The 18,247-nt window shown below is 46.6% G+C and overlaps 1 protein-coding gene across 1 annotated transcript in view; it reads left to right on the forward strand.

Annotated features, from left to right (window-relative positions):
- Positions 1-18,247, forward strand: part of USP31 (ubiquitin specific peptidase 31) — an 80,358-nt gene that overhangs the window by 18,778 nt on the left and 43,333 nt on the right. The window contains exons 2-5 of the mRNA XM_070413689.1: positions 14,086-14,223; positions 15,429-15,517; positions 15,607-15,699; positions 16,289-16,424. Coding sequence (XP_070269790.1) covers positions 14,086-14,223; positions 15,429-15,517; positions 15,607-15,699; positions 16,289-16,424 — 456 coding nt within the window. The remainder of the gene's footprint in view (positions 1-14,085; positions 14,224-15,428; positions 15,518-15,606; positions 15,700-16,288; positions 16,425-18,247) is intronic.

The raw sequence follows: 18,247 nt of genomic DNA on the forward strand, positions 1-18,247 counted from the left end.
TTGTTATCAACAAATTTATTTTAGAAAATATGCAAAATACAGAAACATCTGAGGAAGAAAATGTGCAAAATACAGAAATGTGTGAAGATGAAAGAATCACCTAAAACTTGCCCTTCTAAGATAATGACACCTAATGCTTTGGTGTATATTTAGAAGAATACAAGATAAAAGGTATTTAAAATGTATTTTGAAAGTTTGAAATCATGTTCATACATAGTTTTGTATTTTCTTTTCACTTAGGTGTATTATTTATTTATTTCTCCATGTTTTCTTTTTTTTTTTTTTTTTTTTTTTTTTTTTTTTTTTTTTTTTTTTACATATGTCTCCTTTATTCCCCCCCTTGACATTCCCCCGGCCCCTACCCCCCCCCCCCCCCCCCGCCCCGTGTCTTGTGTCCATTGGTTAATCTTATATGCATGCATATAAGTCCTTCAGTTGGTCTCTTAATCCCGCCCCCCAACCCTCCCCAGGCTTCCCACTGTAGTTTAACATTCTGTTCAATGTTTCTCTGCTTCTGTATCTACCCCTGTTCATCAGTCCATACTGGTCCCCTTTATTTGTCCCAACCTCACTGGAGTAGTCTCAACCTCACCAGGGCCGTCTGAGCCTCACCAGGGCCGTTTCAACCTCACCGGGGCCGTCCCTAGCTCACGGGGGCCGTTTCAACCTCACCGGGGTCGTCCCTACCTCACGGGGGCCGTTTCAACCTCACCGGAGTCGTCCCTACCACACCGGGGCCGTTTCAACCTGACCGGGGTTGTCCCTACCACACCGGGGCCGTTTCGACCAGACCAGGGTCGTCCCTACCTCATGGGGGCCGTTTCAACCTCACCGGGGTCGTCCCTACCACACCGGGGCTGTTTCAACCTGACCGGGGTTGTCCCTACCACACCGGGGCTGTTTCAACCTGACCGGGGTTGTCCCTACCACACCGGGGCCGTTTCGACCTGACCAGGGTTGTCCCTACCTCACGGGGGCCGTTTCAACCTCACCGGGGTCGTCCCTACCTCACGGGGGCCGTTTCAACCTGACCGGGGTTGTCCCTACCACACTGGGGCCGTTTCGACCTGACCAGGGTCGTCCCTACCTCACAGGGGACGTTTCAACCTCACCGGGGTTGTCCCTACCACACCGGGGCCGTTTCGACCTGACCAGGGTCATCCCTACCTGACGGGGGCCGTTTCAACCTCACCGGGGTCGTCCCTACCTCACGGGGGCCGTTTCAACCTGACCGGGGTTGTCCCTACCACACCGGGGCCGTTTTGACCTGACCAGGGTCGTCCCTACCTCACGGGGGCCGTTTCAACCTCACCGGGGTTGTCCCTACCACACCGGGGCTGTTTCAACCTGACCGGGGTTGTCCCTACCACACCGGGGCCGTTTCGACCTGACCAGGGTTGTCCCTACCTCACGGGGGCCGTTTCAACCTCACCGGGGTCGTCCCTACCACACCGGGGCTGTTTCAACCTGACCGGGGTTGTCCCTACCACACCGGGGCTGTTTCGACCTGACCGGGGTTGTCCCTACCACACCGGGGCCGTTTCGACCTGACCGGGGTCGTCCCTACCTCACGGGGGCCGTTTCAACCTCACCGGGGTCGTCCCTACCTCACGGGGGCCGTTTCAACCTGACCGGGGTTGTCCCTACCACACCGGGGCCGTTTCGACCTGACCAGGGTCGTCCCTACCTCACGGGGGCCGTTTCAACCTCACCGGGGTCGTCCCTACCACACCGGGGCCGTTTGGACCTGATCAGGGTCGTCCCTACCTCACGGGGGCCGTTTCAACCTCACCGGGGTCGTCCCTACCTCACGGGGGCCGTTTCAACCTCGCCGGGGTTGTCCCTACCACACCGGGGCTGTTTCAACCTGACCGGGGTTGTCCCTACCACACCGGGGCCGTTTCGACCTGACCAGGGTCGTCCCTACCTCACGGGGGCTGTTTCAACCTCACTGGGGTCGTCCCTACCACACCGGGGCTGTTTCAACCTGACCGGGGTTGTCCCTACCACACCGGGGCCGTTTCGACCTGACCAGGGTCGTCCCTACCTCACGGGGGCCATTTCAACCTCACCGGGGTTGTCCCTACCACACCGGGGCCGTTTCGACCTGACCGGGGTCGTCCCTACCTCACGGGGGCCGTTTCAACCTCACCGGGGTCGTCCCTACCTCACGGGGGCCGTTTCAACCTCACCGGGGTCGTCCCTACCTCACGGGGGCCGTTTCAACCTGACCGGGGTTGTCCCTACCACACCGGGGCCGTTTCGACCTGACCAGGGTCGTCCCTACCTCACGGGGGCCGTTTCAACCTCACCGGGGTCGTCCCTACCTCACGGGGGCCGTTTCAACCTGACCGGGGTTGTCCCTACCACACCGGGGCCGTTTCGACCTGACCAGGGTCGTCCCTACCTCACGGGGGCCGTTTCAACCTCACCGGGGTCGTCCCTACCTCACGGGGGCCGTTTCAACCTCACCGGGGTCGTCCCTACCACACCGGGGCTGTTTCAACCTGACTGGGGTCGTCCCTACCTCACGGGGGCTGTTTCAACCTCACCGGGGTCGTCCCTACCACACCGGGACCGTTTCAACCTCACCGGGGCCATCCCAACCTCACCGGGGCCATCCCAGCCTTACCGGGGAAACAGGAAGTTTGGCCCTCTGTCCCCTGCCGGCGGCTCCCCACTGGACAAAATCTCCAGGCGTTCCTGGTGGTTGAACATCCAGCACTCCTGCCCTCCACCAAGTGCACAGACTGCCTGTCTGCTGTCCCCCAGCGCCCCAGAAGAGACTGGGACCAGTGGGCATGTTTGTGGGCTTGCTGGTACAGCAGTTCCACAGTGCCGGCAGAGTCAGGCCCAGCCCTGGCCGGCCCCGGACCCGACTCTGCCCCCCGATTGCGTCCCTCCCAGATGCAAGGAGCTGAAATCTGCAGCCTGCTGGGATGGGCTCTGTACTTGGTGCCTCTGCAGATCCTACTCAGTCTCAATGCGCTTCTTTCTATGCGAGGAGTTGAAATCTGCAGTTTGTTGGGTTGGGCTCTGTACTTGGTGTCACATCCTACTCAGTCTCAATGTTCTTTCTCTCCTTCCAGTTGTAGAGCTTCCACTGGGCCAACTTTCCCATGGTTCTGTATGCTAGGTGTTTGTCTGATATTTGGTAGTTTCGATGTTGTTGTGTGAGGTAGCACGCACAGGTCTCTTCCTTATGCCGCCATCCTGGTTCTCCTGGGTCTGCTTCTTGAGTGTGTTTCTCATGGCTGCAAGCAGTTGAAGTCTGCAATTTGTTGGGATAGGCTGCAAAAGCGCAGGTGGGTCTTTTTGTGCACCTGGCACAGCTTGGATGGGGATGTAAATTGATTAGGGCTGAGACTCAGGGAGTCGCCATGGCGGAGCAAATAGCACAGGCTGAGTCTCCGCGGCCCCTTGACTCTCTGCCAGGGCTTTGTGTCCCCCAGTGCCGGCGAGCAGCTGTGCAACAGAGTCTCCCTCGCTTTCTGATGGCTGCAAGGCCGTGCTGCCTCTCCCCGTCGGGTCTGGTGCTTCATGATCCCGCCTGAACCAGCTCAGTGGATTTGAGAGTTTGCAGAAGCAAAGGCGTTTCTACTTGTGAGTCTGGCACAGCCCAGATGGGAATGTAAATTGCGTAGGGCGGGGTCACAGGGAGTCGCCGGGGCGGAGACTCAGCGGCCCCTTGCCTATCCAGGACTCCAGGACTTTGCGTCCCCCAGTGCCGGCGAGCAGCCGAGCGCCAGAGCCTCCCTCGCTTTCTGACCGCTGGAAGGCCGTGCCGTCTCTCGCCTTGGGGCCTGGGGCCTCAGAGACCCGCCCGAACCAGCTCAGTGGATTTGAGAGTTTGTAAAAGCACAGTCATTCCCTCTTGTGCCTCTGGCACAGCCCTGAGGGTAGGGCGGGGTCACAGGGAGTCGCCAGCGTGGAGGAAATAGCGATGGCGGCGTCTCCGCGCCCCTCGCCTCCCCGGGACACCAGGACTTCTTGTCCCTCGGTGCCGGCGAGCAGCCGCGTGTCAGAGCTTCCCTCGCTCTCCGACCACTGCAAGGCCGTGGCCGCCTCTCCCTGTGGGATCTGGGGCCTCCGAGACCCGCCCCGAGCAAGCCCAGAGGATTCGAGGGTTCGTAAAAAACCGAGAATCCATTTGCAGCCCGAGTGGCGTGTGACTGCGTACCTCTGGTTTTGGTGCCTCCGTAGCTCCCACTCAGTCTCACTGCGCTTCTTTCTTTTCCTCCAGTTGTAGATCTCCCACTGGGCCAACTTCCCCATGGTTCTGAGTGGCGGTTGTTTACTTCATAGTTGATAGTTTCAATGATGCTGTGAGAGAGCAGCACACACAGGTCCGCTCCCTACGCCGCCATCTTGGTTCCTCTCCATGTTTTCTAAATTAATTTTCTTGCATCTATAACACTCCATGGTAGGAATCTATATCTATATCTATCTATCTATCTATCTATCTATCTATCTATCTATCTATCTATCCATCCATCCATCCATCCATCCATCCATCCATCCATCTACACTAGAAGCCCGTTGCACGAAGATTCGCGCAATAGGCCTTCCTTTCCCTGACTTCTGGCACCGGTTTTCCTCCGGCACCCGGGACCCAGGCCTTTGGTCCGGCTGCAGCGGAGAAGCCAAGCCTCTTCAGTCTTCATTCTTCATTCTTCAGTCTTCAGTCTTCAGTCTTCACTCTGGCCGGAGCCTTCAGTCTTCGCTCTGCGCCTGTGCATGCAAATTAACCGCCATCTTTGTTGGGTTAATTTGCATAGTCGCTCTGATTGGCTGGTGGGCGTAGTGGAGTGACACCAATTTCAGTGTTTCTTTTTTATTAGTGTAGATGTATATAAAAGGCTAATATGCTAAGTGTCCGTCCAACTGGTAGCTATGACGTCCACTGACAACCAGGGGGCAGACGCTCAACACAAGAGCTGCCGAGCTGCAGTGACTTGGCAGCAGCGGTTCTCGGGTGACGCACCCCGAAACCAGAGAGGAGGGAGCCCAATTCCTTGCGGGGGTCATGCGATTCCACCTTTGGCCGTGGATTATGTTGTTGCTGGGGCACTGTCGGCCCTGAATCTGGTTCACTGCACACTTGCATTTGTGTTCTACACCCTGTATGACAGCAACTTTGCAGAATGCTTTCTTGCACTCTGGGACCCCTCGGGGGATGTTGGAGAGCCGGTTCCACCCGATCCCCACAGGCCAGGCCAAGGGACCCCACCTGCTAGAGGGACCCTGCTCACTCCACAGACATCCTTCGAGCCATGACACCACCCAGGTACAGTTGACCTGGGGAGGGACCTCAGGTGTTTGGCTCCAGGGCATGTCCATCTAGTCTCGCCCAGTCCCACCCAGTCCCGCCCCGCCGGCCACTTTCTAATTAATGTCCTTTTAATGTACACGAATCTTTGCACTGGGCCACTAGTATATAATAATTTCTTAGATATTTAGATGAATTTTCTAGTTTTTCTTTTTTGACTTTTAACTGTTGAACTTATTAAACTTACTGTATGACTACCTTTTAGTTATATCAGGACTAAGTGTTAGCTTTTTATTTTTTTATTTTTTTATTTTTTTTTTATTTCAGATACTTATTTTTTATTTTATTTTATTTTATTTTTTTTTAATTAAATCTTCATTGTTCTGATTACATTTGTTCCTCTTTTTTTCCCATAACTCCCCTTCTCCCAGTTCCCGCCCCACCCTCCGCCGTCACTCCCCACCCACTGTCCTCATCCATAGGTGCACGATTTTTGTCCATTCTCTTCCCGCATCTCCCATTCCCCCCCCCCCCCCCAAGAATAGTCAGTCCATTCCCCTTCTATGTCCCTGATTCATTGTAATCACCAGTTCATTCTGTACATCAGATTATTTATTCACTTGATTCTTAGATTCACTTGTTGATAGATGCATGTTTGTTGTTCACAATTTGTATCTTTACCTTTTTCTTCTTCCTCTTCTTAAAGGAAACCTTTCAGCATTTCGTATAATACTGGTTTAGTGGTGATGAAGTCCTTTAGCTTTTCCTTATCTGTGAAGCTCTTTATCTGACCTTCAATTCTGAATGATAGCTTTGCTGGATAAAGTAATCTTGGTTGTAGGTTCTTGGTATTCAGTACTTTGAATATTTCTTGCCATTCCCTTCTGGCCTGCAAAGTTTCTGTTGAGAAATCAGCTGACAGTCGTATGGGTATTCCCTTGTAGGTAATTGAGTCTCTTTCTCTTGCTGCTTTTAAGATTCTCTCTTTGTCTTTTGCTCTTGGCATTTTAATGATGATGTGTCTTGGTGTGGTCCTCTTTGGATTCCTTTTGTTTGGGGTTCTCTTCGCTTCTTGGACCTGTAAGTCCATTTCTTTCACCAGGTGGGGGAAGTTTTCTGCCATTATTTCTTCAAATAGGTTTTCAATATCTTGCTGTCTCTCATCTTCTGGCACCCCTATTATTCTGATATTAGTGCGCTTGAAGCTGTCCCAGAGGCTCCTTACACTATCTTCACACTTTCGGATTCTTTTTTCATTTTGCTTTTCCAATTGGGTGTTTTTTGTCGAATCTTTGGTTTGATTCTTGTGCTCCTCTGGTCTGCTATTTGGTATAATATTCTTTATTTCAGTCAGTGTATGCTTACTTTCTAATTTCTTTATCGTAGCATCAAGGGTCTCATTAGTTTTCGTGAGGCTCTGCTCAAGTTTATAGCAAGCCCTCAAAATTGCGATTCTTAGCTCCATATCCTCCATTTCTGTCATGTTTTTTTGTCTCCGCATCTTTTATGCTTTCTTGGTGCACCCCCTTGTGGTCTTTGTGCGCAGTCTTGTTCTAGCCAAGCCTTAATTGTTGTAGTTAACACTAGAGGGATTTGACCACCAGGCCGACTGGCTGTAGGAATCAGCTGTGTGGAAAACGTCTGTCTTCTGGGGAGGCGCTAATCCAGCCTTTGCCTGAGGCAATCGGCAAATGGCTGTGCGCAGGGTTTGGGCGGGGCGGGATCAACAGGGCGGGCGGAGGGAGCAGTTATGGCCGCTCTCAGTCCCGTTCCCAGAGGCTCTGCTTCTCAGAACCCCGGCAGCCGCTGCAAACCTCGGAGAGAAAGCTGCCCTCAGGTTCCAACTGATGCCGGATAATCCCGCTTCTCCCGTTTGAGTCTGGGTCCCTAGAGACTCGCCCGGATCTGGAGCCCAGAGTCTGAGACTCACTCCCGACCGAAAACGACAACCGCGCCCTCAGCCACCAGCCCGCTTTCGCGCGCACCTCGGTACCTTTGTATTTTCCACACTGCGCCTCCTCTGAGCCTCGGTTTGCTGTTCTCTTTCCTTTTGTTGTAGAGTCTCTCTTCAGCCAGCCTTCCTGTGGTTCTGGGTGATGTCCGTTCCGTCTTTTAGTTGTATTTTTGAAATGGTTGTTTGCGGCAGAGGTCTCCGGTGTTTACCTACGCCGCCATCTTGGTCTCTTTCCCTAAGTGTTAGCTTTTTAGATTGTGTTGATTGTTCGCCAAAATTTCCCCTTCCTCAAAAAAAAAAAAAGGCATTAAAATGGCATTGTTTTACTGTATTGGGAAGAATCTTAGATTGTGTTGGAAAATAAGAAGCCCCAAAAGAAGACACTCCTGTGGCAGGACAGACTTCCTCCTCACAGCAGAGCTGTCACTCCCCTTGCCATTAGCTGAGGAGAGGCAGGCGGAGTTCTCCAAAGCCAGATCCTTGTCTTTTGTGGGCTCTCTCTCACAACCGCAGCCAGGACACTGGCAGGACAGAAACCTTCACAAGCTGTAACTTGATCTTCTGACATAGTCTGCATTTCTCCTTAGGCCTGGGATAACAACATCTCAGTGAGATAAACAGCATTTTTGTTTCTGGGCCATATTTCAGTTGTAGGGAAAATGCAAATTACAACAAAACAAACACTGATTAACAAGGATTTGTTTAAAAACAAATAAACTCCCAGAAGCCTCAGGCCTGGTGCAACTGTAATTTGTGTCTGCATGCAGAACTGACACTCAGCATGAAGAACCTCAAGTCCTGTGTGCTCCTGAGTTGTATAAGGGAAGGAAATCATTTATGAAGGAAGGATTATTGACAAAATGGTTTGAAGGCTGTTTCCATAAGATGAGGTTGAAGAATAATGGTAACTTTGGATAAGTTACTTCACTTCTCTGAGTCTGAATTTTTTTTATCTGTAAATAGTAGTAATAATGGCATTTACAGCATAGTGAATTTTCAAGGGATTGATTTTATAGGAAATAACACCTATAAACAATTAGTGTAATGCCTGATACATTATAAGCACTCAAATATTAACTCTAATTGTTATCTTTGTGTCAAGTATTGCATTTGTTAGGGGTGTGTGTGTGGGGGGGGGGGGGGTAGATAATATTGAGAATATCCCTATCCCTGTACAGTGGTGGAGGCAGATATGATATTGTATTTCCTGATATGAATAAAATACAGTGTAATAAGTGATGGTAATCCAGTGAGGACCAAAGAGCCTCTCCTAAATATTAGTGCTTTTAGAAGTGAAGCTGCAGAGCTTTTCCCGTGTGGCCATGTTCTTTCTCCGTCTTAGCTTCCCATTTGAATTCTTAAAAAAAAAAGAATCACACTTGATAAAAGATGAGCAGTGATCAGATCCCACCATAGGCCTGGATCTGCTGTCAGGACATGGTTTTTATTTTTAAAAATTTCCCAGATGATTCTAATGTGTAACCAAGAGTCAGGGGACAAAATTTTAGGTATTTTCTCCTTTGCTTTCTCTTTGGGATTTTCCAAATATGGTATCCTATAGCACCATAGGGTAATTCCTTTCTTTACTCTTGACTTTTGAAAGTTATGTAACAGCAGCCATATAGAGTTTTAGAATTTATGAAATGCTTTATGATTTGAAGTGCCACAATAATCTTTTTTAGAAAAATATTACCATCACCATTTTGCAGAAAAGATAGCCAAGGCTCAGAGAAATGCTAAGTAAAAAGTGGAAAGAAGACCTGAACTCAGGTGTTCAGGACCCAGTCTTTCTGTTTCTATTGCATTTCTAGTGGAAACTCCCAACCACTGCCACATACTTGGGGGTCTTCTCTTGTTGCTCTGGTTTGTGCCTGTACAGCTTTATGATCTGTTGGGAAGTCTTTGCTCCTTGTTCATCTCACGGAACCACTTGTCGTAGTTTCTTTTTTATATTTCATCCTTTTATCCCGGCTCTAATGCTCTTGACCATACTCCCACCCTTAGTTATAATTTCTTGAAATGGAGTAATCCTTTCTCAACCCTTTTAGACAAGATATATGCCTTTTCCTGGTCTATATTCCAAGCAGTGAATTTCTGTCACCAAGTCTTTGTGGTGCATGCAAGTTTGTTTAATGTCCAAAATTAGTGTTACAACAGTGCACATAGCTCTTGCTTTCCACATCTGTTTAGTTCCTGAATTTGGTTCATGAGAACTTGGCTACAGGGATATCTCGATTTGAGTTACCTGTGGTAGGCCCTTGTGTCTATAAAGGTCAAGGAACTCTGTACCAGAAATAACTAATTTTTTTTCTTTCTTTTTTTTTTTTTTTAATAAAACATCCAACATTTTGTGACTGTCTTTTTAAAAAAAATTAAATATCTTTTATTGATTTTAGAGAGGGGGAGGGAGAAAGAGAGGAAGAGAAGCATCAATCGGCTGCCCTCCTGCACACCCCCTACTGGAGATCAAGCTGCAACCTGGGCACATGCCCTGACCAGGAATCGAACCAGTGATCTCCTGGTGCATGGGATGACATTAAACCAACTGAGCCACACTGGCCGGGCTCCAGTGGTTTTTTGACTCCCACTACTTTTCTTTCTCTTATAACAGTGATCGGCAAACTGTGGCTTGTGAGCCACATGCGGCTCTTTGGCCCCTTGAGTGTGGCTCTTCCACAAAATACCACGTGCGGGTGCGCACGTACAGTGCGATTGAAACTTTGTGGCCCATTGTGCAGAAGTCGGTATTTTGTGGAAGAGCCATACTCAAGGGGCCAAAGAGCCGCATGTGGCTCGCAAGCCGCAGTTTGCCGACCACTGTCCTATAACATACTAAGGGTGGTTATTAGATTATCTTATAATTTGTTTTGCCTGGGGCTAAAGGAAAGTCCCTTGGGTATCTGCAGCAGGAGGATGTCACCATTGTGAAGGGGCAGAAAGAGGAGCCTGTGTTTGTGTATGTTCAGTGAGGTCTTCTGTAAACTTTCCTTCAGTTTTTGATGTAGTGATTGAGGGCGAGGTTGACCCAGAGCAGTTTTGCCCTAGTTGCAGAGGGTTATGGAAGTCCCTGTGGCCTATTTAGCCGTGCCCAACAAAAATCCTGTTGAGCGGCTTTAGCACAGTGCCTGGAACACAGTGATTGGTGGATCAATGCTGGATGAGTTGAGGTGATAGTGGCAGGAAGCATAAATCAAGTTGAATGCAAGCCTGATAAAGAACTTAATATTGTCTCCGCCCTGAAATTTGATGACACTGTCCATAAGTATTTGCTCTGACACATAATGAAGCATTGAGTTTCAGCTCATCTGTTTCTTGGGATGCAGATGCTGAGGATTTCCCTGCTCCCTTGCTGGAAGTAGATGAGAGGGTCCTGAGCAGAAGCTGGCCATGCTTCTGGCAACTTGTGTACCCCGCTGTGTGCCATGATCCTTGTTTCTACCCTTGCTGTACCCAAGGCTTCCCCTTGGCAGTTGTCCTCTGCTTCCTCCACAAACAAACAATACAAATCAAACTTCCCACCTTCCTGTCTGTAACTTCTCTAAACCATTACATAGTCTTACCTCTGTTTCTGCCTCTCCCACTTCCTTTTTAAGGCAGTTTACCTATCCTGAATCCCTCCTTCTCCCCTTACTGAAGAATCGTCTTTCTTGTCTTGGCCAGGTGGCTCAGTTGGTTGGTGGGTTGTCCCACACACCAAAAGGTGGCATGTTTGATTCCTGGTCAGGGCACATCCCTGGATTGCAGGTTTGGATCCCTGGTCAGAGCGTGTGCAGGAAGCAACTGATCGATGTTTCTCACATTGAAGTTTCTCTCCTATTCTCTCTCTCTCAAACCAATAAAAAAAAAAAAAAAAAAGAAAGAAAAAGAAAAAGCATCGCCTTTCTTCAGGTGTCTCCTTTCTGTTAGCATCTACCCTCACCATATAAGTGCCTCTGCTGTGTCAGTCAGTCCTCCCTCTAGGTAGTCACAGCATCTTTTCTCCTGCCTTTTATAACGAGGCTTCTTGGATGCGAAGAGCGGTCTTCTTTCACCCTCTCTGTCTGCTTCACTGAAATTGCACAGGCAGTCAACCTCTTGATTTGCTATTCCAAAGGCCCTGTCTCAGTGCCTGTCTTGACTTTTCTGCAGAAGTTTACATTGTTGCTTTCATCCCCTGGAGGTTTCTCCTCCCTCTGCGTGTGTTCTGCCACTCTCTTATCTTCTTGGCTTCTTTTCTGTAACTTGTACCTTCTATGCTAGCATTCTTCAAGATTCTGTCCTGGCTGGGTTATTGCCTCTGTGCTCTCGGGATAGGTGTATGCTTCTCTGATTTAACTTCCAGCTCAGGTGTCTTTCCTCACTTGGGATCCTGCCCAACGTGCTGCAGTCTTCTGCTGTTCCTGACGTCATTGTCCGCCTAAGTCAGACACTATAAACGTGGTGTCTCCCAAAATCTAGTGCCACCAGTCACCTGTTTCTCTTCCATCCTGAGTCAGTGTGGCTAGTGCTGATGTTTTTTCTTGAACCATTTTCTTTTACTAGGAAATCTCTTTCTTTTGTAGCTGACCCTCTTCCACTGTCCATACCAATGGCTCTGGTTTTGATTCTCCTAAAGGAGAACATAAGGCCACAAACCAAGTGATTTCAAAATTAAGGAAGATATCAAGTGTAGAAACTGCTACAGGGAGATTGAGTAGGTGAGGGCTGAGAAAGAAGAAATTGGATTTGGTGATTGGGTGGCACCTGGCCTCGGGGGGAGGTTTTGTCCTGTGGTGAAGACTTTCCCCCACACTGAGTGAACTCCGGGTGCGTATAGCCATCTCCTTGTGTACTGCTTTCCGAGATGGCATCCAGGGGGCATCCTTGTTGGTCTTCAGGGTCCTTCCTTTCCCTTGCTCCCTTCATTCAGTAGTAAGTTTTGCCTGTGACACCTCACTATACTCTTATTTTTGTCCTTTTGAGTTTTTCCTCCCTAAATTGGAATCTTTGTAAGTCATCTTTATGTTTCATTGACATCTACTGGTAATTGACCATCAAGTTGTGATGCTTCTTTTTCATAATCAAATTAAAAATCTATCCCCTTTAAATCTCTGTTATCATTATCTTTATTGGAAAAATACAGTGGACAGCTTTTATTTCTTTGGCTTACTTTATCATTCTTCAACTTTGAATACTATTGGTCACTTTCTGCATGACTCTCTTCTCTTGACTCTTGGGTCTCCAGTCTCCTGATTTTTTTTGCCACATCTTTGCTGACTTTTTTGGTCTCCTTTGAGGGCCCCTAAATATAGCTGTCCTCTGGGTGCCATGTCATGAGTATGTCTGAGTGATCAGACGTACTCATGATTTTAACTACCACTGATCTGTTGATTTCCAAGTCTTGTCCTTAGCACAGACTTCCATGGAGCCCAGATCTGTATTTTTCACTTGTTCACCAGATACTTCTACTGGGAGGTTCCACAGAACTGCCAAGTGCAGTGGATTCGAAAGGGAACTCATCACCCTCTTTCCTAGACTTCTTCCTTTTTTATTTTGTCTTGAGGAAAGTACCACCAGTTGAGCATCACCCAGATAAGACACCTGGGTGACACTAATGCCTCCTTCCTCACTTTCCACATCCATTAGCTCACAAATTCTGTTGATTCTACTGCTTCAATTTTGAAATCTCTCAGACTTGGCCTCACATTTCTGCCCTCACTGCTTTAGCTTACCAGTGGTTCTCAACCTTCCTAATGCCGTGACCCTTTAATACAGTTTTTCATGTTGTGGTGACCCTCCAATTTCATTGTTACAAATTGAACGTAATTAAAGCATAGTGATTAATCACAAAAACAATATGTAATTATATATGTGTTTTCCGACGGCCTTAGGCGACCCCTGTAAAAGGGTCGTTCGACCCCCAAAGGGGTCACGACCCACAGGTTGAGAACCGCTGGCTTAGACCCTCATTATCTCATGCCTCATCATTTCATTTGTCTCCGAACTGCTCTTGCATTGTGTAGTTGTCTCCCTACTTTACAAGTCCAATATTCATTGTTAAAATTTGAGTGCTTAATTACTCATTTACATGTGAAATGTTTTGCATGTGTTCTCACTGAACCATCACACTAAATCATTATTGTCCTTTTCACTTTGGAGGGGAGTTAGCCCAGACCTCACACATAATAAGAGGCGGGACAGAGATTTGAACCGAGGCTACATGCTCCAGAGCCCATGATCTTACTTCATTCAGTTCAGCTGCAGCCTTTCCCTGGCTATCCTCTCCCATATTCAAGTCTTTGAAAGCAAGTCACTATCATAACCCATTCTCAAGGTCCAACTCCTGGAGGGGCATTAGTGACATAAATTATTTGGAATTCTAAGATCCGTCTCTTCCTCCCATGTATTTACTCAATGTTTATGTGATGTAGACTTGTTTATTTTATACTTCGGTTACTTAGGTAACCAATTCTCTTTTTTTTTTACTAAAGTGTAATTGACATAACATTTTGATGGTTTCAGGTGTACAAAGTAACAATATGATAATTGTAAAACTTCTTGTTTTTAAGATGTTCAAAGTTATCACCTGTTTTTTGCTATTAAAAGGTCTGATGAATGAATATCCTCTTAGATGTCGTGACTATTTTGATGGTTTCCTTTAGCTATCTTCCTAGAAGTGGGATTCCTGGGTAGGCACATTGAAGTCTTTGATGCATGTTCCTGGGGTGGGTTTTACATTGAGTACCTGTCTTTCTGTTGTTTTTAGCACCTGTTTTTACATTGGTCTTTCTGGGAAGTCCTCTACAACCCTTGAGAGCTTGCATCCATCCCTCTTTGGGATTATGAGCAGTTTATCATAGAGCCAGGACTCACACTCTTCGTGCTGGTTTATGTACCTTTCTAGAGTATTGTGTCAAAGAATGCACTGCAGTACCGGGGGAACTCCCAGCACGATGCCCAGGAGTTTCTGTTGTGGCTTTTGGACCGAGTTCACGAAGACCTCAATCATGCTGTGAAGCAGAGCGGCCAGCCTCCTGTGAAGGTGAGGGTGCCCTGCCCAGCAGTCAGGGAGCGGAAGCCCAGGGTCCATTCTCCCAAACCTCTCAGGAGTTGCAGTTTGCACTTACTTACTGTAGTGACATTGAGTAAGCGCTAGGTGAGTATAAAATCCATGGATACTTAGAGGATTTCTCCACATTGACTACTGTGTTGGGAGTGTGAGATGCCAGAGGCACTGTCCTAGGAGCTTACAGTCTAATGAGAAGGGACACATTTGCCTCTATGACTAACTTTAGACTAAAATTAGGTGGTTCTTTCTCACTAAACTGTTATTAAAGCAAACACCTGCCTTCTAGTCCAGTGAGACCCATAGCCTGTAGGTCACTGGAATGGACACAGTCAAACAGGAAACGTGTGGATGTCTGTTGTTAGGATTAGACTCAAGTGTAGGAACTGAACTGCCAGAATATTCATACTGAGAAAGAGTGATTTATCCTCAATTTTCATGCATGTAGCCTTACTATGATGGGTAACGTTATGATTTTTATGATGGAAGTAATTAAGATAAAGAGTTGCCTTTCTCTTGCAGCTTTTAAAGTTTTTGATAATTCTGCTCAGTACCTCAAAATTTAAATTTCTTGTTTTGGTAAGCTGTTAAATTATTTTAATTCAAGGTCCTTTCGTGCCTGAACACTGTTCTGTCATAGGACTCTATGCTTGTAGCTGACTCTCTCCCCCACCAGATTGAGATGAAGTCAAAGTCAGGCTCTGTGTCTTATTTTTGTACCCTAAAGCCCTCTACAGTGCTCTCTACACGTAATAGCAGGTACTCAGTGACTAACTTAGTGGAGAGACATGGAAAGGTTAGTGAAATATGAAGGAGAGTGATTAAGCACCCAAATCAGCAGCTAGTATGCGCTAGAGAACTTAGTGGTTGGGATTAATTTCCTGGAAGAGGTTAGAGCAGGACATCGAGAGTTGGAGGGAGATTGGAGTGTCCTAGGGAGGAACCGCCTGGATGGGGTGGAGAGACGGAGATGTGTGGGAGAGCCTGTGAAGAGATGAGTTCTTGTGACCCACGGCCCGGCTACTGTGTTCTGGTTCCTTTAGCAGATACCTTTCACTGGAACATCTGGACCTGATGCATAGCTTGTATAAGAAGTCAGGGACATTTATGACACTTTCAGAGTCATCTTCAGTCAGTAATTGGTACTTTCAGTCTGTGAAATTGTACTTTCTTCTTTTAAGCCACCATCAGAGTCTGATATGATGCCTGAGGGACCATCTTTTCCTGTCTGTAGCACTTTTGTACAAGAACTTTTTCAAGCCCAATACAGGTATGAGCAAATTAAATTTCCTTTATGTTGCCTGCTTATGTGGTTGTAGGTGATCTTAATGTGGGTATCTTACATTTTGTTTTTTGAAGATCCTCCCTGACATGTCCTCATTGTCAGAAGCAGAGCAACACTTTTGACCCTTTCCTCTGCATTTCTTTGCCAATCCCTCTACCCTACACAAGGTAAGAACAGATTTAATAAAATTAAGGTGGCACATTCCTCTGTGTTCCTTTTCCTTTGTAGGCTCCTAGTAGGTCTTCTTACTTATTTAGACAGGTAATGGGATTAATGATACGTTACATACAAGCATTGTTAAAACCTTACAGAAATTTATGAATGCCTTTCTGAGTTTGCAGGGTGCATGGGACAGGTGTGTCTGTTCACTTGGTCATCCATCCACAGCGTGGGGAAAGGGAAAGATTGTTGAGTGCCTTCCAGATTCTCTAGAGCCCTCACATTGCACTTTTAGTTAATTGCTTTATTGAACTGTTTCTCAAAATTTCCAGGAGTTACACCGTTTTAAGGGAAATACAAAGCACAGAACCAAGTATTGATATGTTATACTGTTGTTTTTTGAAGCTTACCTTTTCCAGAGACCTCTTAATTATTGTTTGAGAGTTTTACTTAGGTCCAAATGAGTTTTTCTATTGACTTCTAAATAAAGGTGGGGTTAGCTTCAGTTTTACATTGATTTCCAATCAGGTTTGTCTTGCTTCTTTATTTTAGTTGAAATAAGCCACTAATAAGAAGATCTGACTTTGATCTGTACAGGCCTCTCTATGTCACCGTAGTGTACCAAGGAAAGTGTTCTCACTGCATGCGGATTGGCGTGGCTGTGCCTCTGTCGGGGACTGTCGCCAGACTTCGGGAAGCAGTGTCTCTGGAAACAAAGATCCCCACTGACCAGGTAGTCCCCCTGCTCACACTGACTGCACAAGGAGCCCCGGAAAGGTGGCTTTCTGTCCGGGAATTTTTTAACAGTTCTCTGCCAAGTATGGTTAGATAGAAGTGTCAAACCAGTTGTTTCTGTGGTGAGGAAAAGGGAAATTAAGACCCAGAGGAGAAAAATGTACACAAAACCTTTTCATGTTTCTTTAATTGTGTATACATTTTTAAAAGGAAAAGCTGTGACTTTATGTATAATTATTTAACCCTCTTGAATCATCCGGATGGAGGCTTATGTGGGAAGAACATCCCTGTGGTATTTGAAAGCCAAAGAGGCTTAGAGAACCTGAGCAGTGGCTCTTGATAACCCCTTGCCATCATGTGATTAGAATGGGCATCTGGCTAGTTCCTGCACATAGATGCTCAGTTCTGTTTGTTCTCTGGTTAGAGCTGGACCAATCTCTTACCTTGTTTAGATAAGAAAAAGGAAGTTGTGCATCCCTTTCATTTTTGGGTAAATTTTTTGTATTTTAATTGGTCCAAAATATGTTTGGCCTGTTTGTGGCGTGACATATTTTTGCACACATTCTTTATTCAGTTCACTGTTATGATTTTATTTGGAAAAACATTCCCTATTGGGGTTTACTAAGGAAAGATGAGTCAGTGACTGAGTAGCTGCTCCCTAGATCACTTCTGGAAGCTGCCATACTCGCATAGTAAAGCTGTTACATACTTGGGCTGCAGACAGCCTCATTTCGGAAGTCATCACAGTAAAACAAATAATAGTCTGCCCTAAAAAGCAAATATCACACATTTTCGTGGACCGGTACTGGCACGTTTATAAAGTGTTCACATTTTTCCTTACACCTAAGAGCACATTGATTCACTTTTTTCCTTTAGGATAAGGGGAAAGGCAGAGAGGAGGGAGGCGTAGGTGTGTGTCCAGGCAAATCTGTTGTCTCTTTACAGCTCCCAGTCCTGTCTGGTTCTTTTTGCATGTGGTTTGAATGAGTGATAGAATTACAAGTTTGTTTTGACCTCATTGTTCTTACTGGAGAAAGTAACTTATGATTACATGTTCGCCTGCAGAAAAACAATGTGGTCATTAAAATCATAGACAGAACATAGGTCAGGAGTATTTTCCTTGGACTGTTTGTGGACTCAGCCACCAGCCCCCTTCACCTCATAGACTCATTATGTTTGTGTTAGTAAAGGAAGCCGAAGGGGTCCAGTCCAAACCCTTCATTGGAAGGAGGCTCAGAAAAACCATGTGACTTGTTCAAGGTCACAGGGCTGGTTGGTGGCAGGCCGGGACTGGAACCTCCTCATGCCCCATCCAGTGCTTTTCCACTAGACAGTGCTGCTGAGCACGTAACAAAGTCCCTGAATGTCGCCATTGTTTTACCCATCTTTTGTTTTTCTGTGTTACTGTGCAATACTCAACCATTTCAGAGACAAAACTTAGGAAGTATCTCATATAAAGTATCTGAGAACTAGGGGTTACTAACTTTAACATTATGCTATAAATTCATTCCTGTTTTTTCCTGTGCATATACTACATTTATTGTTTTATAAAAATGAACTCATTGTTCTTTACCTTACTTCTTATTTACTTAGGTTTTTTTCATGTTAATGCAGTTATTTATAGCTCATTCTTTGTAATAGCCTTCTAATTCCAGTAGGGCTATAACAGTGGTCGGCAAACTGATTATTCAACAGAGTCAAATATCAACAGGACAACGATTGAAATTTCTTTTGAGAGCCAAATTTTTTAAACTTAAACTATATAGGAAGGTACATTCAACTTTAAATTCAACTTTAAATTCACGGTTTTCATCTTCCGTT

Source organism: Myotis yumanensis, unplaced genomic scaffold, assembly GCF_028538775.1.
Source record: "Myotis yumanensis isolate MYYU_CA2020_CCGP unplaced genomic scaffold, mMyoYum1.0.hap1 SCAF_4, whole genome shotgun sequence".
NCBI lineage: Eukaryota > Metazoa > Chordata > Mammalia > Chiroptera > Vespertilionidae > Myotis > Myotis yumanensis.